Source organism: Macaca nemestrina, chromosome 12 (genome assembly GCF_043159975.1).
Source record: "Macaca nemestrina isolate mMacNem1 chromosome 12, mMacNem.hap1, whole genome shotgun sequence".
In the NCBI taxonomy this organism is placed as follows: domain Eukaryota; kingdom Metazoa; phylum Chordata; class Mammalia; order Primates; family Cercopithecidae; genus Macaca; species Macaca nemestrina.
The window spans coordinates 32,099,537-32,121,382 of record NC_092136.1 but is presented as its reverse complement, the minus strand read 5'-3'; the positions used below and the strand labels follow the sequence as shown (position 1 = coordinate 32,121,382).

At 40.5% G+C, this 21,846-nt stretch overlaps 1 protein-coding gene across 6 annotated transcripts in view; it reads left to right on the top strand.

Annotated features, from left to right (window-relative positions):
- Window positions 1-4,056, top strand: part of LOC105471525 (homeodomain interacting protein kinase 3) — a 101,360-nt gene extending 97,304 nt beyond the window's left edge. For all 6 annotated transcript variants that reach the window (XM_011724025.2, XM_011724020.2, XM_011724027.3 and 3 more), the window contains one exon: window positions 126-4,056. In XM_011724025.2, the coding sequence (XP_011722327.1) occupies window positions 126-602 (477 nt within the window). In that variant the 3' untranslated portion in view covers window positions 603-4,056. The remainder of the gene's footprint in view (window positions 1-125) is intronic.
- The last annotated feature ends 17,790 nt before the right edge of the window (window positions 4,057-21,846 follow it).

The window sequence follows — 21,846 nt, the reverse complement described above, 5'->3', positions numbered from 1 at the left end:
AAGTTAGTTCTGAGAGATCCACTATGAGTTATCAATCACAAAGGGTATATTGTAATTTCCGTTTCTTTCCTTTTATCTTTAAAAATATGTTATTCAGTCATTTTTTTTTTTTTCTTTATGGATAGGTTCAGCACTTTGGATCTGGGCATCAAGAGTGGAATGGAAACTTTGGGCATCGAAGACAGCAAGCTTATATCCCTACTAGTGTTACCAGTAATCCATTCACTCTCTCTCATGGAAGTCCCAATCACACAGCAGTGCATGCCCACCTGGCTGGAAATACACACCTCGGAGGACAACCTACTCTACTTCCATACCCATCATCAGCCACCCTCAGTAGTGCTGCACCAGTGGCCCACCTCTTAGCCTCTCCATGTACCTCAAGACCTATGTTACAGCATCCAACTTATAATATCTCCCATCCCAGTGGCATAGTTCACCAAGTCCCAGTGGGCTTAAATCCCCGTCTGTTACCATCCCCAACCATTCATCAGACTCAGTACAAACCAATCTTCCCACCACATTCTTACATTGCAGCATCACCTGCATATACTGGATTTCCACTGAGTCCAACAAAACTCAGCCAGTATCCATATATGTGAAAAACAGTATATTGGGGAAGCTCAATGATACAAACATTTGATTAAAAATAAAAACATGGTATTTAATAAATATTAGCCATGGCACAAGAAAATTATTTTTGAATCATGTAGACTTGGGTGCAATTTAAACAACTTTGAGCTTTAAAAACTCACTTTTGATGTGTTTTGCACATTTGGTATAACTTGTCTTTGGTCATGTTATCTTCTTATGTAGTAACTCTAGACAGGTGACTTATGGGAGCAGAAGTCCAATTTTGCTCCTGCTATTTTTTATAAATTGCCTTCTAACTAGTGCAAGACACGTCCACATTTGGGAAGCCATTCTGTGTACAGACTTAGAGCAACAGATGCACATACGTCAGAATTACAGCATACAAGTGAATTGTATTATCCGTGTCTTAGTGTATAAATGTTGGGTCACTTACCTAAGAAATTGAGCTATTGTTCTTTACATTTGCATGTGTCTTTTGCATGGGCAAAATGTTGCCTAGACTTTGCTCTTAAATGTTGTTCTAATAATCTCAGCTGCATTGTAAACCGTTCCCACACATAGTGCCTTAAATATTTGAGGTTGTTAATGTTATTACCTATATATAAATGTTGAGGACTGCAGCACTTAAAATTCAGACCTACTCTTTAGTTTCCTTTTGATAGCGTAATGTTCATTTTTGGTTTTGTGTGGTATGATTTCAGGTAGTAGCTGTTTTTTTCCTTATTAAGAGGGCAGCATGTTTGCTGTAGCTGAATTCTGCTGTCTGATTTTTGAGAATGATCTAGCTTCAAGAAAAGCAAGCAGTTAGTAGTGCTTAAGAAAAATTGATTCAGTATCTAATGGATATTTGATAACTGTCACAGCACAGCATTTTATATACTATTAAGTGAAACTGCAATACAATCTAAGTTTATTTTGAGAGTGTTTGCTGTATAATTGGACTTAATAAAATGTTTAGAGGTACAGTAGGCATGACTTTGGGTAGATAATAAAATGCAAAATGCTCATTGATTCATGATGTGGTTTTATCTTAGCTTGGGCAAACCATGCAGTATTTAATAAATAGTAGCAGAACTTTTACTATTGAAGCTTGAAAAGATGTGAGTTCTTTGTGTGCAATTTTTGATTTATGCATGTGAGAGGGTTTTTTTTAAAAGTATTTTTACATTGCAGTACTTGTTTTGCTTGTTGGTGATGTTTGCTTATTTAATACATTCCTTCAGGGACAGAAATTACATGCTTTTTTTCTTCCTAGGAAGTGTGTTGAGTTCCCCCCGCCCCACTTTTTTCTTTTTTGGGTGGTGGTGATGGTAGTGGTTATGTCTGTTTAAATGAAGTTGCTTTTACAGCACCAAAGACTTAATCATCCATTTCCTATATAAAGGTAGCTACTTTTTGCATAGACCTCAAGTATATTGTAGTGTAGAGGTGGAATTTAAGGAAAGGTATTAAATTGAGGCTGTGTTTTAGCTTACAGGCAAGTAATAAATTGTATCATTTATCTTGAATGTATCATAGATAAGCTGCTATATAACGATTGCCACTTCAGATAGCTGTGAAATTAGGTGATTAACTAGTTGTTATTTAGCCTTCTAATTTCTGTATAAGTCTAATTACATGAATAGAAATTGGGGTTTTGATTTTTTACTTTGCTTTTCTGTTTGGAGTGTCATTGTAACTACTGTATTGTAAATGGTGGAAAATAATTGCATTTGTTATTTTGGGGTGTGTTATTTGCATCAGTATTTTATCTCTATTAATGTTTGTGCTCATCACTGCATATTAAAAAAACTTGGATGTATCAATGTAACTTAATTTTTTATTTTCATACTGGCATTGTAGACACTTGAGAAAGCTGTATCTTGCAGGCTTGACTTAACTTTTTTTCCTTAAAAATCTGGAATATAATCTTACAGCATTTACTGGAATAAACAGTACAAAGCATTTGAGTGTAAAACTCTAGATGTTTTGGATTTACAGCGTTTCTTTGATAAATGAATTGTATACCACTAGTACAGCTCTAGTACAGCATTCACAATAAGCTAATAATGGATAAGTTTTCTTTACTCCATTGACACAAGCAGTGTTTTATTTAATAATCATCAATGAAATAAATGTGCCTGAAATTGATTTTAAAAATTACAGTATTAGATCATAAAGTAAAAACCAGCAGTACATTTTTAGTCACACTGAAAATGAAGGACTTAATTTTCCCCACAAGTTTCAGTGTTTTTTAGTAATTAATTCTATGCATTTTATACCAATAGAAATATATATATATATAAAAATACATGTTTAAAAAGAAGTAGCCTAAGATTAATTTAAAAGATTATTTACAGATGACACATTTATGGAGTCACTATTTAAGTAAATTTGCTGCCCTCCACAGCCTTCTGATTTTATTTATATGTTCCAGCAGATGATTAGGATCTGCTCACTTCTTAGGAAAGAATCAATGCCGGCAACACATTGTTTCAGAAACACCAAGTGCAAAGGATTGATTGTTTCACAACAGGTACAAAACCGAGAGTTTTCTTTTTGTTTAGGGCCATGTTTACTACCCTGAAATGTTGTATTCTTTGTCTTTAATTTCCAAGACTTAAAGCAGTCTTGTTAAATTGACATAAATGGTAAACTTCAACATTGTCATAATACAGTATTAAAGTTTGATAAAGGTATATCCCAGTTAACTACACTGCTCTTTAAATTGCAATCATGGGCATTTTAATGTATTTTAAAATAAATTTCAAAATTCTGCTAAATTCTTAATTTAGCATATTGACAAAGTAATCTGGATTTATACCTTTTAAAAACCATTTTGACCAGTTTTCTTTGGTTTTAATGCTTTCTTAAATAAAACACTGCATGATTTCCAAGTTGCATATTTGCATACTATTTTAATTTGCAAAGCGTTTTTTTAATCAAATATCCTGATATTTAGTTGTTTTTTTTTTTCCTCCAGGGTGTTTAATTAAATATGTTACTGTATTAGCAAAACATTTTCATTTTAAAAATCTGCTAATTTTAAACTTGGACTGTGTTAAGTAAAAGTTAAATCATACACTGCAAGGTGTAGGAAGATTTGTTTTAATGAATCCAATGATACAGATTTGATTACTAAGTTTGAACTGTTAATTGTTTAACAATTTTAGACTTGTGGCTTTCTTTCTTTGGTTTATTTGTTTTTGCTTTTACTCCTATGCTACACTAGTTTGCCATGTAGCAATTGCACTGTGCAATATTACAATAAGGACTGGGAAAATTTTATGGATGTAATGTCTATTACGGTTTGCGATAGTATTTCTCTCTAGTTCTCAGTGATTTAAATGTGACCAAGCCTTCTGTACTTTGTCACAAAAAGCGGGTTTTCCAGGTGACTATTTTGGTGAGTGTCAAAATAAGAATTTATGGTGTATTACTGTCGATTCACTTTGAATTAAAATATATATATTGCAGCAAACAGCTTGTTGACTTTTTTTCCACCCCAATACTCCTTACAGGGTAGGGAAGGGAGACGTTAACAATACTGAGTATCTATTAATAACTGACATCATCTTATTTAACTCTCAAAGCCACCTGGTGAGATAGGTATTATCTTTGTCATACAAATGAGGGCATAGCTGCAGAATGTTTAGGGAACTTGCACAAAGTCACATTGCCCATGAGTTGGAATCTGAGATACACACCAGGATATCTAACCATAACTAATCTACTTTATATCAGTTATTTTAAAACCGAAGTCTGAGGCAATGTGCCCAGAGTACCTGCAACCATAGGATGACCCTGACCCATTTTCCTTCAATATTAAGTTTCCGCAAATATTTTTTGAGAGAAGTAATTTCTGCCCAATATGCGTGGATGAAGAATAGGGAATTCGCATGAATTTTTAATATTTAAAACGTGACTTCAAAAGAATGTGATTGTAATAGGCCAACTTATGTCCTCAAATACCAACACCTCATAATTCAAGGATCTAACTTTCAAGGAACCTCAGTTGGAAAGTTTCTAGAGGAGTGCTCCCCCAGAACACACTAGTGAGAATACATATTTTCAATTTCTGCCTTCCCCTATCAATGTTTAATTGAAGTACAACATAAATGCATTCTTTGGCATCTGGCTATTTTTTGTTAAACATTTAATTTATAAGATACATCCACGTTGTGTGTAGTTCATTTATACCCATTGCTGTATAGTATTCCTTTGTGTGTATACAGAACTATTTTGTTGATGGACATTTGACACCTGAATAGTGTCTACTTCCTGGCTACTGTGAATAGGGCTGCCATGAATGTTTTGTCCATATTTTTTGGTGAACATACGCATGCATTTCCTTTGGGTATATATGTAGGCATGCATTACTAGGACATATGGTGTATATAGATACTGCCAAACATTATTCCAAAGTAGTTACACCTATTAGCAGTGTATGAGAGTTCTAGTTGCCTTATGTCCTCACTAACACATTATATTTTTTTGTTTCTTTTGTTTTAGCCATTCTTTTGAGGGTGAGTTGTTCAAAATAATATGAACGTTTTCATGTAGGCCAAAGCACTGATCCTACATAAAGATGAAATTCAGAATTTGCAATTTACTTGAAAGTAAATTAGCCTCTTGAAAAAATACGAAGAAGCATTCAGCTATTTCAATAGATCTAGGAATATAACATTTTTTTCTCTAAAACAGGGTAATAGGACGAAAAAAGGGCTTTGAGCAACACATTTAAACCATTGAGCCAGTAACTACCCAGCATAGTGCCTCGCATCTAGTGGGTATGTCATGAGTCATTTAAAAAATCTTTTGAAGCATCTACTATGTTCCAAGCATCATATGCGGTGCATGTACCAATGGACAAAACAGAGGTCCTTTTCGCTCTTAGGGATCCAATCTTTTCCCAGGGGAGAAGACTAAAGTAAGGTTCAGGTAGGGTAAGTAAAGAAGACGGTATGGGGATAGAGTGACTGGAAGGGTCATGTCAGGGAATGCCTCAGTGAGGTGACACTTGAACTGTGACAAGGACAATGCTGATCAGGCATGCAAAGAAAGAATATCTGACAGAGGGAGCAGCAAGTTAAGCTTTTAATATGAGCAAAATAGGAAGTGGCCATTATGGCCAGAGCATAGTGTGTGAGTGGGTGGCAAGAGATAGAAAATGCTACTATAAGGGTGGGCATGCAGGCTTTTTCCCAAAGATTGGAGTGTAGATTTAATTCCATATATTGTAGGAGGCCATGGGATGATTTTAAGCAGGCAAACAATATGACCTAATTTAAAGATCAGTCTGGCTGTTGAATGAAGAATAGATTGCAGGGCCAGGGTGGGAGTTGGAAGACCAGGTAGGAGGTTACTGAAGTAGTCTAGGTTAGAGGGATGAATACCAATAGTTATGTTAAGAGGTTTGTATTGCCAATATAGTCTCCCAGTCTGTGACTTACCCTTTTAGTTTCTTTTTTCTTTTCTTTTTTTTTTTTTTTTGAGACAGTCTCGCTCTGTCACCCAGGCTGGAGTACAGTGGCATGATCTCAGCTCACTGCAACCTCCGTCACCCAGGTTCAAGTGATTCTCCTGCCTCAGCCTCCTGAGTAGCTGGGATTACAGGCACGTGCCACCACGTCCAGCTAATTTGTGTATTTTTTTTTTAGTAAAGATAGGGTTTCACCATGTTGGCCAGGGTGGTCTCGTTCTCTTGACCTCGTGATCCGCCCGCCTAGGCCTCCCAAAGTGCTGAGATTACAGGCGTGAGCCATTGCGCCCGGCCAATGACTTACCTTTTAGTTTCTTAACAGGGTGTTAGGAAGAGCGAAAGTTTTGGATTTTGTTGAAGTCCATCTTATCAATGTTTTCTTTCATGGTTTGTGCTTTTTGTGTCCTAAGACATTTTTGCCTATCACTAAGTTTCAAAGACTTTCTCCTTTGTTTTCTTCTAGTTTTATAGTTTTAGCTTTTATTAAGTCAATGGTTCATTTCATGTTAATTTTTGTGTGAACTTTTTATTTAATGGTAATTGAGAAACTACACTGACACCTAATTAGAAGTGTGGTTATTTGAAGTAGAAAAATCAGATGTTAATGTTTCATATTATCCCATTGTAAATATAATACATGGTTACAGTATGCTTGGGTAATTCAGAAAAATAGAGTTTTTAAACATAAAAATGTATGTTTTCAGATAGTTAATGTGCATATAAGCAACTTCAGATACAGATATTTGCTACGTCAATTTATAGCATTGAATTTATAGGCATTTTGCATGTTTTACAAACTGCACAAACATTTGAATGCCAAAATGCAAAATTTTAAAGTGATCAGATTTATTCTAGTAATTGCTTGTTTCTTCAGCGACTCTGGAGAATCCAAAGAACTCAACTTTTTTTCTCATGTAGAATTTCTATACTTCTTTTTTTATTAAAAAATACAAACAAGAAAAAAAGAGTAGTACAGTGAATACACATATAACCTTCACTTAGATTCACTAGCTGGCATTGGCCTTATTAGCTTTGTATGTTTATGTGTAGTTTTTAAATTGAGCCATTTGTGGTTAATCATACTTGGCCCCAAAATACTTAAGCATGCATCTGTAAGAATAATGACATTTTCAACAAACCATGAGACCTTATAACATCTAGCAAAGTTAACAATTCTGTAACATTTATCTAGTTTTCAGTCGGTAGTCAAATTTTCCCAATTGTTTCAAAAATGTCTTGAAACAAGTAGCTATTTTCCCCCTACTCCACCAACCAATTAAGATTTACCTACTGCGTTTGGCTATGGCGTGTCTCTGACTACTTTTAATTCAGAACAGAACAGTCACTCATCCATCCACCATCCTTTTTTTTTTTTGAGATGGAGTCTCACTCTGACACCCAGACTGGAGTGCAGTGGTGTGATCTTGGCTCAATACAACCTCCGCTTTCTGGGTTCAAGCGATTCTCCTGCCTCAGCCTCCAGAGTTGCTTGGATTACAGGCACCCATCACCATGCCCAACTAATTTTTGTATTTTTGGCAGAGATAGGGTTTCACCATGTTGGCCAGGCTGGTCTTGAACTCCTGACCTCAAATGATCCACCCACCTCGGCTTCCCAAAGTGTTGGGATTACAGGCGTAAGCCACAAGTTCAGGCTAGAATATTGTACATTCTGGATTTGTCTGATTGTTCATTTGTCCTAATTGACTGATTTTTATTTTCTGCAAAGTAGAAGGTGGTTCTAATGCCTTGATTCGGTGTTCATGAGCAAAGCAGTTGTGTCATTGTGTCATGTCAGGTTGTCCACTATCAGCGATGACACTTAGTTATAACTAAGAGTGATGACTGTCCACTGTCATCGGTGGGGTGATATTTTGAAAGTATCAATAACATTGTACTCGGTGTTTTTAGCATGCATTAATGATTGCTGTCTGAATCCATTACACTGGGGATTGCCAAAATGGTGATTTTCAACTCTATCATTCCTTCTCTTAAATACATTCATGACCCGGCATCTTTCTGTAAAAACAGGCTTCCTCCCTGTACACATGCTCTCTCACTCTCTGTTTTTCTGTCATCACTATGGGTTCATGGATTTTGCTTTAATTCAGTAGCTTAAAGTGACCAGTTATCTTCAAGACTCCTGAATCTTTTTGACATCACCACATTTGTCTGAATATTCCCTTGCTCTCTGGTCCAAAAGAATGTCTTTGGCTCACCTTGTACCTTTTCTGCCTCAGATCTGTATTCAGCTATTTCACTAGCCCAGGTTTCAAAGGACTCAGAGTAATTTTTACAAATCAGACACAAAACTAATCGCTTTGTCTTGTACTACTTCCCAATCATGGTTGTCATGGGTGTTTAATCGTGGTGTCATGATTAGTTTCTGCTCTTCTCTTAGTTTAGCTTTAATCCGATATCTCCATGACTTAAGGGTATGTCTGATTCCTATTTCTGCAGAGATGTGGCTTGCCCAGCAACTACTGCACACTGCTGTGAATCTTACTGATCTAGGCTCCTTCTTAGCCTAGCACGTTGATTGCAGATGGTAATTCCGAAGGCAGGATGAACAGGGAGATGAATGAGTGACTATTTTAGAGGGCATGCTTGGAAGAAGTAATGTAGTAAATGCAGCATTTACTACTTTTTCTCTAATATTTAGCACTTGTGCCCAGTAAATGTTGAATCAATGTGGGCCCTAGGGTTTGAGGACATTATTTAGCAAATCTTAGTAATATTTGTATTCTCAGTGATGATGATGAACTTGAAACAGGTGCTGAGGTAAGAGCAGGAACTATGCTGCAGCATTGCCACAGTTCCCTTATCCCTTCTTTCATCACTTTCATCATATTTCTTGTATTGTCTACCTGCTCTTTGCACTAACTGTAAGCTCTGAAGACAAAGGTAATCCTGCAGACTCTGTTTCTTTGACATTTGCTATATGCCTGGCCACAGTCAGCACTAAAACATTTGTTAAATAGATGAGTGAAATCAATAAACATCTGTCGAATGGAATTTAGGAGGCCGAAATTTCATTATCTGCTTTGCTACTACTACTATAGGTAGTATGATTTTGAGCAAGTTTGGGCTTCAGTTTACTCATTGGCAAATTGAGAGCCTGGGGTTGCAAACTTAAAAGCAGCAAGGGCTGGGTAGATGCCATAAGTAGATGAAGGAGACTGAGTGGGGACTGGTCGAGTGGACAGTCAAAGCCCCACCCAAAGGAATCAGGAAACACAAGTAGGATGGCAGACCAAATGTGCACCAATGTCTACTTTTTTGAGAAAACGCAGAAATATGCACGTCAAATGGCAACTAATTCATAAGTTTTTTAAAAAATTATTTTAGATATGATGTATATGAAACACAAGTTGTCTTCAGGCCTGAGCTGGTCTGTGGGTAGGCAGTTTGCAAGATTAGTTATTCCGAGTTTATTTTCAGTTTGACGTTTAGTAATGCCGTTCAATATAGTATTGCTATGTTGTATTATGGCCAGCAGGGGGGGGAAGTTCCCTAACAAAAATTTTTTTTAACTGGTCTCGTAATAACTTTAAAGAAAATAACAAAGCAGAAATATGAGCAGTGTAGGCTATGTCGGAGCATCTAATTTTTAAATTTTTATTGTTAGAGACGAGGTTTCTGTCTCTCTGTCACTTAGGTTGGAGGCCAGTGGCATGATCATAGCTCACTGTAGCCTCAAACTCATGGGCTCAAGTGATCCTCCCACTTCGGCCTCCCAAGTTGCTGGGATTACAGGCATAAGCAACCACACTTGGCTCAGTTTCTTTTTCCTTCTCTTTTTTCTTTCTTTCTTTTTTTTTTATTTTTTTGAGATGGAATCTCGCTCTGTCGCCCAGGCTGGAGGGCAGTGGCGTGATCTCTGCTCACTGCAAGCTCCATCTCCTGGGTTCACACCATTCTGTTGCCTCAGCCTCCCAAGTAGCTGGGACTACAGGTGCCCACCACCACGCCCGACTATTTTTTTTGTATTTTTAGTAGAGACGAGGTTTCACCGTGTTAGCCAAGATGGTCTCGATCTCCTGACCTCGTGATCTGCCCTCCTCCGCCTCCCGAAGTGCTGGGATTACAGGCATGAGCCACCATACTTGGCCGGCTCAGTTTCTAATTTTTATAGATTTTGAAAAAGTGAGAAAGGATTTCAGTCCTCCATGAATTCTTAAATTACTACTTTGACTGACTGGTTTATCATGGAATCAAAGGAAGACATCCATTCATCCATCCATTTCTCTGCTGTCAGGTAGACCTGCCATGTAGTACGAAAATGTGTAGATCATTTTGTCTCTAGCAAAGGAAATAAAACTTAGAGGATTTGGCAACTGGAAGTGAAGGGAAAAGATAAGAGGAAAAGAGTAATAGTCATTCAACCATTGTACCACAGCCTTTTATGTGGCTTATTCTCACAACAACCCCTTCTTGTGACAAATCATTTTTTTTTATTTTGCAGAAGAAGAAAAGGCTTAGAGAGGCTCAGTAGTTTACTTAAGATAACACAGAAAGAGGCCAGGCGATGTGGCTCATGCCCGTAATCCTAGCACTGCACTTTGGGAAGCCGAGGTGGGTGGATCACCTGAGGTCAGGAGTTCGAGACCAGCCTGACCAACATGGCGAAACTCCGTCTCTACTGAAAAATACAAAAAATCAGCTGGACGTAGTGGCACGTGCCTGTAATCCCAGCTACTTGGGAGGCTGAGGCAGGAGAATCGCTTGAACCTGGGAGGTGGAGGTTGCAGTGAGCCAAGATCGTGCCACTGAACTCTAGCCTGAGCGACAGAGCGAGACTCCAAACAAAACAAAACAAAACAAAACAAACAAAACAAAACAAAGATAACACAGAAAGAAGCAATGCTGAAATTCAAGTCCCTGTTTGACTCTAAAGCTGTGAATGTCCTACCTAATTACATTCTCTAAAATGCAGTGCTGGCAAATGTTCATCAACTAGCTGGGTGGGTGAGGGGGTATTCATATGTATTTATATAAACTTGTTATAAATTACATGAATGGTAGAACATAATTTATAAATGATAATAAGTATACAACAATCTTTATTATAAATTCCATATGGCCAATTGTTTCTCACAGAATGCTTTTGTTGAGTTTTCCAGACATATAAGTATGCTTATAAGTATAGACTTAAGTAAAACCTTAAGTTGGCTATAGATATACTAAAAGTATATAGATAGATGTATAGTATAGTATAGTATAGTATAGTATAGTATAGTATAGTATAGTATAGTATAGTATAATCTATTTGTATACTTACAGCCAGCCTAAGGTTATAATTCTTCCAACTTAACGTTATAATTCTACCATGATTTGACAAAATCAGGCTATGAATAAATGCTTGATTACTACCTGATTTAGCCAAGAAGTTGCTCATGGTATCTATCGACAAGTATACTTTTGATGTCAGTGTTTATTATTTTCTTTTACATTGAAGACCAAAAGGAAACAGCAAAGACGTATGTTAGAACTTCACTTGTTCAACAATGACATGAGTGAATTCTTCGCTCTATCTGACAATAATTTTCAAATACTGGAAGAATATGCTTTCCCTTTTTCCCCCATATTTTGTTTGCTATTAGCAATGTACAACCATAGGTATGATAAACATTTAAATGTAGTCCGCATTAACATTTTCTCCATCACTTTCTTAAGTCTAGATGATCAACAAAACAATAAGTCAAGCCCTGATTTCTAGTGTTTGCCAATTTGCATGGTGTAAATGCTCCCACCAAGAACAATTTCAAGCTATCTGCACAATGTCGCTGAACACAGAGCTGGAAAGAGATTTGCACCATATAACATAGATACGATAGACATAAATAACTTCAAGAGCACAGATAATAGTGAAATTATTCGAAAGTGATATGTTTTGAGTATAACTCATCCTTACTTTGAACAGTAGTGTGGGACCATAAAAATGACTATACAAGCTGAGACTATGTGATCTTTATCAATGGGAAAAATTACAATTGTTCCATGACCCTTAACATTATTTTTTTGTTAAAGCATTGCTAAGTCTCTTACTGTTGGTTGTAAATGTATAGGGAAATGAAAAAATAGTAAAGCTGATATTTATATAGTATACCAATTAGAAACATGAGAAGCATTGAGAGTTAAGCATTTTATTTCTTTGCAAAAAAATGTATCAGTAGTTTAAATGGTGTTTGCATTCTTCTTATCATATAACTTAGGATTCACTTTTTTTATACCTTGGCAAATTGTCATACTCCTTTGCAAGTTTGGATCAACTTCCAGCATTTTATCCTCTGTGCTCTGAATGTTGTGAAATACGTCTGAGAATTTCTCTAACGTGAATCTTTTTCAGCATCACTTCCTTTCTTGGGCTATCTTCATTCTTTTTGTCAGAACCACTTTGCTCATTTATGTTGATAAATTTGCTTTCCCTGAGTTCCTCTGGCTGCATCTGTACAGACTCTAGAACAGCAGCGTGTCAACATTCCTACAATGAACTATTTCCTCTACAATTCCACTTACATTTATGTCAAATTTTACTTCCAGCATTGTCACTTTTTATTTCTTTGCTCACCCTCATCTTTGTTGGTCAATTCCCTCTTTTGATTCTATCCACTTTTGTCAAATGTCATGTGGGTTTGTCACTGGAGGACAAGAAGGTAAAGCAACCACACAATTTGCTGTCTGTATGAACTGAATGACAGACGAGCAATGCTCCGTCACTGACAGTCTTTGAAAGAAGAGATGCGATTGGTCACTGATCATGAAGTACATCTATTACCTACAAAGTGATTTGTGGACCAAAGAGCTAGCAATGAATTTGTACTTTATGCAATCACTCACCGCTAATATACTGTGGTGACTAAAATCTGAACTGCGTTGTTGGCAGACTGGTATTATTTAACTAAACAGCAATAATTGAAATTCGTGTATCCTGGATCCGTGTAAAGCGAGGATTGCCCTGTATTTACCTTTGCTTTTAATATAATTTAATTGTAACTTCATGTAATTGAATTTGTAATGATGACTGTGTTTAACAACTGCTTCATAAAATTCCTGTAAATTTAACAATTGGCTTTCACAGCGGGTACAAGCGAGATTTAGCACACCACTGCAAAACCTCATGAAGTATCTAGTACTTCTCATTTATGTTAAGCAAGGCGGCTGCGGCTTGTTTAACTTCCCAGGAAGAATAGCATAGCCAGACCTATCATTTCAAGGCTCATATTCTTTAAACTCCCCTGATAACTGCATTCAAATAATCTAAAGAGTTACAACAAGCCTATAACCTTATTCTATATCTTCTTGGTATCCATCAAGAGGATACATTTGAAAACTTAACAACTTTTAAAAAGTGAAACATTTGTTTGAGCTCTTGTCTTTTCTTCCCAGCCTTATTTCTTTCATTAATAGCTGAGAGAATCTGTTGGTCAGCTTTTGATAGGTTATGCTGCAGTAACAAATGAGCCCCTAAATCTCAGTACCCCAAACCAGCACAGGCTTATCTTTTTCCGTTGTTTTATGTTGCTCCCAGATTGGTGGCCGCTCTGCTCCTGTCTGCAGGTCACGTATGCTCCATGGGCCTTCTTTATTTTAGGATTCTGACTGAAAGAGTAAAAAATATTGGACATGCTTTCTTATTGGAAGAGGGAAAAGATGCAGAGCTGGACCTTGAAATGGTTCTTGAAGCTTATGAATGAAACTGGCACATTGCCATCTCTGTCGCATGCCATTAGTCAAAAGAATTCACATGCCCTAGTCTAATATCAATGGGGAGGAAAGAATCATCAGGGCAGAAGGGCACTGCAAATCCCCCATGGTAATCGGTGAGAAAGTACAGCCATCCCTCGGGTGTGTGGGGGATTGGTTGTAGGACTTCTCTTATACACCAAAATCCACAGATGCTCAAGTCTGTGATAAAAAATGGCAACTATTTGCATATAACTACACATTTACATCCTCTTGTATACTTTGGACCTGGCACAGTGACTTATGCCTGTAACCCCAGTACTTTGGGAAGCCAAGGCCAGAGGATTGCTTGATGCTAGGAGTTTGAGACCAGGCTGGGCAACATAGCGAGACCCCTGTCTCTACCAAAACAAAAATAATAATAATAATAATAATAATAATAATGAAAACTAGCTGTTGTGGGGGCGCATGCCTGTAGTCCTGGCTTCTCTGGAGGCTGAGGCAGGAGGATGACTTGAGCCAAGGAGTTCAAAGCTGCAGTGAGCTATGGTTGTGCCACTGCACTCCGGCCTGGGTGACAGAGCCAGACTTTGTCTGTAATAAATACATACACACATGCATACATATATACATTACATTCATCCATTCATCCATCCACTTTCCCATATACTTACATACTTTTTTTTGAGACAGCGTCTTGCTCTTTTGCCCAGGCTAGAGTGCAGTGGCTTGATCATGGCTCACTGCAGGCACAACCTCCCAGGCTCAAGTGATCCACTCACCTCAGCCTCCCAAGTAGCTGGGAATACAGGTATGTACCACCATGCCCAGCTAATTTAAAAAATGTGTTTTTTTGTTATGTTATTATTATTATTATTATTATTATTGCAGAAATGAAGTCTAACTGTTGCCTAAGCTGATCTGGAACTCCTGGTCTCAAGCAATCCTTCTGCTTTGGCCTCCCAAAATGCTGGGATTACAGGCATGAGTCACTGTGCCTGACCACATATACTTTAAATAACCTCTAGATTACTTATAATACTAATAATACAATGTAAGCACTATGCAACAAGTTGTTATAGCATATTGTTTTTTATTTCTATGTTTTTATTGCTATATTGTTATTTTTTATAGTTTTTCTCTGAGTATTTTCCACTGAGGTTGGTTGAATCTGTGGATGCTGAACGACGGATACAGAGGCCGTGCATAATCATCTCCCTTCCCTTCTCCCTTCCCTTCCCTTCCCTTCCCTTCCCTTCCCTTCCCTTCCCTTCCCTTCCCTTCCCTTCCCTCCCCTTCCTTCCCCTCCCCTCCCCTTCCCTTCCTTTCCCTCTTCCTCTTCCTTTTTCTCTTGGTATCATTAGTTACTCCCTGTCAAATCCTTCAACACTGTTCCTGTCTCCTCCTGTCTTCTTACCATCCTTATTGTGCTGTCTCGGTTCAGACCTGGAACTTATCCAAACTAATACTTTTATCTGACTTCCTGGCTTTGAGCCCCACTCCCCCGCCCCCACCTCCAACCTTCCCATTACTTTCCAGGTGGTCTTTTTAAAATTCAGTTTTGATCAAGATGGTAGCAGTGGAGGTGCCAAGGAGATGCTTGGAGCAATAGAAGGGGGAAGTAAACATAACCTAAGTGAAAGCAGAGCTCTGCTTATCAAATTCAGCTTTAAGACAAGCCCTTGACCAGTTTCCTCAAAGATTCTCATGAAAATTCCGAAGTTGCCATTGGATGCCAGCCTGCTTTCAAATTTCCACTGTCACTGTCAAGATGATGTCCAACCTCTTGGAGGACTTTTCGGAGGACTTTTCTTTACGTTTTTAGAGACAGGGTCTTGCTGTATTGCCCAGGCTGGGCTTGAACTCCTGGCTTCAAGTAATCCCACCTTGGCCTCCCAGTGCTGGAATTCCAGGCTCGAGCCACTGTGCTTGGCCTTTGGAGGACATTAACTTCTCCATGAATACAATCTAATTTTAAGACATTTCTCTTACCCTAAAAAGAAACTTTGTGCCCATTACAGTCACTGTTGGTTTTTACTCCCCAGCCTCAGGTAATCACTAATCGACTTTCTCTTTGGTTTGCCTTTTCTGGACACTTCATACAAGTGGAGTCATAGAATATTGTGACCTTTTGTGACTGGCTTCTTTGGTTTAGCATAGTATTTTCAATTCATCAATGTTGTAGCACGTATCAGTACTTTCTTCCTTTTTATTGATGAACAGTATTTGGTTGTCCCACATTTTATTTATCTTTTCACCAGTTCATGAGTTCTTCCCACTTTTTGGCTATTGTGAGTAATGCTGCTCCATATATTCATGTAAAAGCATTTGTGTGGACTTACGCTTTTATTTGTTTTGAGTAGATACACGCATCTTGGTATCTTGGGTAGATACGTCTAGTTTCTGAAAGGGATAGTGTGGTAGCATTTTAAAGTTTTCTGAAGGTTACCAGTTATTAGGTGATGGAGTTAGGACTTCAACTCAGGTTGTAAATCACTGAGATTTTCAATGACCAATCCTGGTTTCCACCCCACAGAGCCCAAGAAACAGTCTCAACACAGTCAAGCAAGAAATTGAGGGCAAAGAGAGATAGTAAAAGTGAGCTACCCCCGTAGTGTCAAACACTAGACCAGATCTCTGCTCTGCTGTTGGATGAAGCCCAAAAGCAACAGAAGTATTAGTGGGAGACAAATTGGCCTTTGATGGTTAAAAACAAACAAAAGACTCTGCCTCCTCCCACTGGAGGATTTATTTATTTACTCATTTACTTGAGACAGAGTCTCACTCTGCTGCCCAGGCTGGAGTGCAGTGGGACAATCTCAGCTCACTGCAACCTCTGCCTCCTGGGTTCAAGCGATTCTCCTGCCTCAGCCTCCTGAGTAGCTAGGATTGCAGGTGCACACCAACATGCCTGGCTAATTTTTCTAGTTTTACTAGAGATGGGGTTTCACCATGTTGGCCAGGGTGGTCTCAAACTCCTGGCCTCAAATGATCCACCCGCCTAGGTCTCCTGAAGTGCTGGGATTACAGGCATGAGCCACCAAGCCTGGCCCCCCTGGAGGATTTAGAGGATAATTAGCCAGAACCTGGAGGAGTTGAAATGTCATCAATGGAAGTCAAGTTTAAGTCAACAAACACTGAGCAGCTAAGCTGCTGTGGAGGACGCGCTGAGGACTGAGATCAGCCTTACTCACCCCAGGTCTAGGGGCTGGTCTTAGTGGGTGCCGTTACCGTCTTGCTGGCCCTGATGTCCTGGGTCTTGGGGTGGGCCTGGGAAACTGTTTTTAGAAAAATAGGTTGAAATATAAGTGGAAGGGGAAAGCAAGTTGACCTGTGTTTCTGCAACAGCCTTCTTACAGTCGGCCTCCTCTTTTATCTCACCCCTTTTGCACCCATTCTATAAGGTGGCCGGAGTGATTTTCCTGCAACACACATTCACCACTCCTCTGCTTTAAAACTCATCCCTAAGCTCCCTACTGCCCTCTGTCATTGTTAATTCAGCTGCATCTCTTTGCCCTCGGGGGCAGTTACAGTCTACAGGGAACCCATATGATAAGCACTTTTCTCAGGGCCAGGACAGTGCCGGGCAGGAAGGGCCCAGTAAGCGACCCATCTCGGTTATATCCAGTGTTTTCTCAAGGGCACGGAAGCAAAGAAAACCATATTTAAAATTTCATTTTGAATTTCTTCTATCTCAATGTCTGCAATATATACACCATGGCACTTTAGGCCACCATGGCACCAGTCCCTTGCTTGCCTCCCTAACCTCCTCTCTCAGCAGTTTCCTCTGCAGAAGCCCACAGCCTCCTTTCCTGCTCCCCAACAGCATATACGGAACTGTGGCATCATTGAGTGTTTCCTCGTCGCCCTCACTGACTCTTTTTTTGAGATGGTGTCTCACTCTGTCGCCCAAGTTAGAGTACAGAGGCCGTATCTTGGCTGACTGCAACCTCTGCCTCCTGGGTTCAAGCGATTCTCCTGCCTTAGCCTCCTGAGTTGCTGGGATTACAGGCGCCCACCATCATGCCTGGAGAATTTTTGTATTTTTAGTAGAGATAGGGTTCCACCATGTTGGCCAAGCTGGTCTTGAACTCCTGATCTCAAGTTATCCACCCGACTTAGCCTCCTAAAGTGCTGGGATTACAGGCATGAGCCACCCTGCTCAGCCTCCCCCACTTCCTCCTAAGCACGCAGTTCAGTGAGGGTGGAGACAAGGCCTTGCTTGCTGTAGGAATCCTAGAGTCTAGGACAGTCCTGGGTGCACAAAAGGAGTTCAGTGTAGACTTGGGCTTTGCTCCAGCAAGGAGTGTCAGCAACAGAGTTCTGGACTGGAGGAGAAATAGCTGCTTATTTTAAAAAGAATGAAAGCAGAGGCCCAGAGATTTCCCCTCTATGAATGGCAGAAATTTATATCGTGGGCCTGAAACAATTGCCCAAAGATTGTTCTATTTTCCCAGCCTACCAAAATGCTTTGCATAAAACACTCTGACTTTTGAAAGCTATGTAGCAATAAATTTACACACCGAGAAAGCCCCAAAGCCCTAGAAATAGACTAAAATTAATGAAAGAGTTTATGGTTTAAGAGGGTTGCAATTGTCACATAATAAGATTGGCTGAGTGTTTACTGTGTGTCAAGTATTCTTCTAAATGCTTGACACGTATCAATTCAATCCTCAAGACAAGGAGGGAGTCACTTTATCATTTCCAGTTTTATAGGTGAGAGATATAGAAATTATGTGATGTGCCAAAAGTTAAACAGCTAGTAAATGGTAAGGCCTGAATTTAAATCTAAGTAAAGTTTCAGAGTCTGTACAGTCACCCATCAATCAAGGAGTCATCAGTCAAAGATCTCATCAAGCATCCTTCTCCAGCAGAGAACCCTTCCGGAGTGGTTCCTCCTGGATGAGAATAAGGTACAAACTCCATACCATGGCATCGCAGGCTCTCAACGTCTTGCCCCTAACTTGGCTCCCCAGCCTGGAGGCTGAATCTCCCTAAGTTCTCTCTGTGCTTCTCTCACCAGATAACTTATCCTTCCCTGCAAAGTGCTACAGACTTTCATGCTTTTCTATCATGCCATTGGCTGTGCCTGGTAAACTCCGACTTTAAATGTGTCCTTCTTTTGACTCTTCTCCTCCAGGCAGAAACAGCCACCTCTTGCTCACATTCCCATGGCAATAAGTGATCTGCACGTACCTCTATCGCATCCTCAGCACATTGCTCTGAAGTTACTGCCGCATGTGTCTGTCCCCCTCATTAGACTGTAGGCTGCTGCGTCTTCTTTTTTTTTTTTTGAGACGGAGTCTTGCTGTGTAGCCCAGGCTGGAGTGCAGTGGTGTGAGCTTGGCTCACTGCAACCTCTGCCTTCTAGGTCCCGGTTCAAGCAATTCTCCTACCTTGGCCTCCTGAGTAGCCTAGGATTACAGGCACGCGCCACCATGCCCAGCTAATTTTTGTATTTTCAGTAGAGATGGGGTTTCACCATGTTGGTCAGCCTGGTCTTGAACTCCTGACTTCATGATCCACCCACCTCAGCCTCCCAAAGTGTTGGGATTACAGGCGTGAGCCACTGTGCCTGGCTGACTGTAGGCTTCTTGAGGAAAGGGATGGTGTCTGGTCTTGAGGCCAGCCTCATCAGGGAGATGAATCCACTGAAACACCAGTCCAATAACCAAAACGTGACGGTAATTTATAATTTGTATAAGTCTGGCAAGTAATGGAGAAGGGAAAATCCCATTTACAATACAGTGAACTTTCTCGAGATATGCGTTTGCTATCTCCCAACCCCATGGCAGTTGCCCCTAAATCAATCTCTCTCAGCTCGCATGCAGAAGCCAGCTGTGTTGAGGTCTTGCCTTTCTTGCTTTGCACACAGTCTCTCCTGCCGGATCTTTTATATCTCTTAGGCCAGCATCATTCAGTCGCTTCCCGTGTGAACGCAGCCAGCCTGTCCAGTTTCCTCAGTTCCTGGCTAACCATCAACACCACAATCATCCAGGTGCAGAAAACGGGTGGGCGGAGGAAGCTGTGGCTACTAAAGCGTTCATGTTTTCCCCCATCACACCCATCTTTCTGTTCTCGGGAGCTCTTAACTCAGAGCCTGGTATAGGATTGGTGCTCCTGAGAGTGACTTATCTTCCCCTCTCCCTCTCCTTCCTTTTGGGGAAAAGCTCAGATGTGTCCAAGACCTTTCACAACTTGGCCTCAGCATAAGAGTTCTGGGTTTCGAACAGGCAGCCCCACTGCTCCAAGACCAATCTTCCTGCCTCCTTCCCTGCCTCTGCTCTGCCCACTTCTCTCTCCAGGGACTTCCTTGTCCGCAACACCTAAGCGAGTCCAAACACTGCCCTTGTTTCAGTTCTTTGCCTGACATCCTCATTCCCCATCACCTTGTCCGTGAGATCCCCACTGGCTGCAGGGCCATTCATCTTGTTATGCTGCCTGAACCATGACCACGGGCTGGCTTGCTCACAGCGTCTCCAACTGATTTAGTGAATTGCTTTATCTCTTCAACTCGACTGCAAGTTTCTTTCTTGCTTTCTTTACCTTTTTTGTGAGATGGAGTCTCACTCTGTTGCCCAGGCTGGAGTGCAGTGTTGCCATCTCGGATCACTGCAACCTCCGCCTCCCGGGTTCAAGCAATTCTCCTGCCTCAGGTTCCCGAGTAGCTGGGATTACAGGCATGCACCACCACACCTGGCTATTTTTTGTATTTTTAGTAGAGCAGGGTTTCACCGTGTTGGCCAGGCTGGTCTCAAACTCCTGACCTCAGGTGATTCACCCACCTCGGCCTCACAAAGTGTTGGGATTACAGGCGTGACCCACTGCGCCAGGCCAGACTGCAAGTTTCTTAACACAAACCAAAACAACCCAACTAAAGAACAAAATTAAATCATACCCCCCAACAAGGCATTACTATATTTCAACAAATCTTAGACACATTATAAGAACACATCTGACTTCTGAAAAGTTAACATGTGAAAAGAATGCATCTTAGATGAAATATGGTGTTATTTCTATCCTGCAGATGCTCAATAACTAGAACCGTAACACTTTTCCAGAACCCCTGGCTAAGCTGCTGTGCCCTAACACACCAGGCACACTCTGCCCCGGGATGTTAGCCTTTTTGGTTCCCTGTATCTGGAATTCTCTTCGCGCGTGGCTTGTTCTCACCTCCTTCAGATCTTGGCTCAGACGTCATCTTCTCAGCGAGGCCTCTCTTCACAATGTTTAACGTTGCAACACCCCTCCCCACGTTTCATTCTTTTACACTGATTTTTCTTCACGGCATTTACCTGTCTAATATTCTATTACTTATCTGTTTATTGCAGGTGAACCCCCACTAGAATGTCAGCTCCAGGAGGGCAGGGATTTTGTTTATGGCTGTTGTCCCTGGCACATCGCAGGCAGTCAATAAGTATTGTTGAGTGAACAGAGTCTGAGCTTTACTGGGTCAAGGATGTGTGTGTTTCCTGGCTGCGTGTATCCCCAGTGCCTAACACAGATGCTGGCAAGCAGCGGGTCCTTAATACATACTTAGTGACTGGGGATAGATGAGGCGCCTATGAGCCAGGTCACTTGCTAAGGCCATCAAGGCTAGCAAGGGCGAAGAGCAGGGGACCAACTCAGGTGATGCCTGGGCCTTTTGTCCCTCTGGGCAAGGGCTACCTGACTCTCCTGTTTGGGGGAAGAAACTTCGGAAAAAATTTCCCCCGGTCTTCCCAGTGCGCAGTGTAATGCTTTGCACGTAGTGTGGCAGCAACAAATATTTATAATGTGTTTTAACCCAGCAGGTTATTGCAACTAGGCCACAGCCGCTTGAGCTCCTCAGGAGTAAACTGGCATGAAGGTGTCCCCCGGCCCCTCAGAGAAGTAGTGAACAAACAGCACAAAGCGCGCCCGCCCTTCTACAAAGAGCATTTCCAAAATCCAGGCGGAAGAGCTTTCCTGCAGCTTGGGCACGTTGACCATGACTCCCTCCCGGGCCAGACGACCTCTCCCGCCAACCTTCCCTCCTCTAGATGGGGGACAGGAGGGGAGGGAAGCCCTCCCCTTGAGGACCTCCGCTGCGCGGGAGCCGCCGGGAGGGGTCCCCTCTTGGGTCC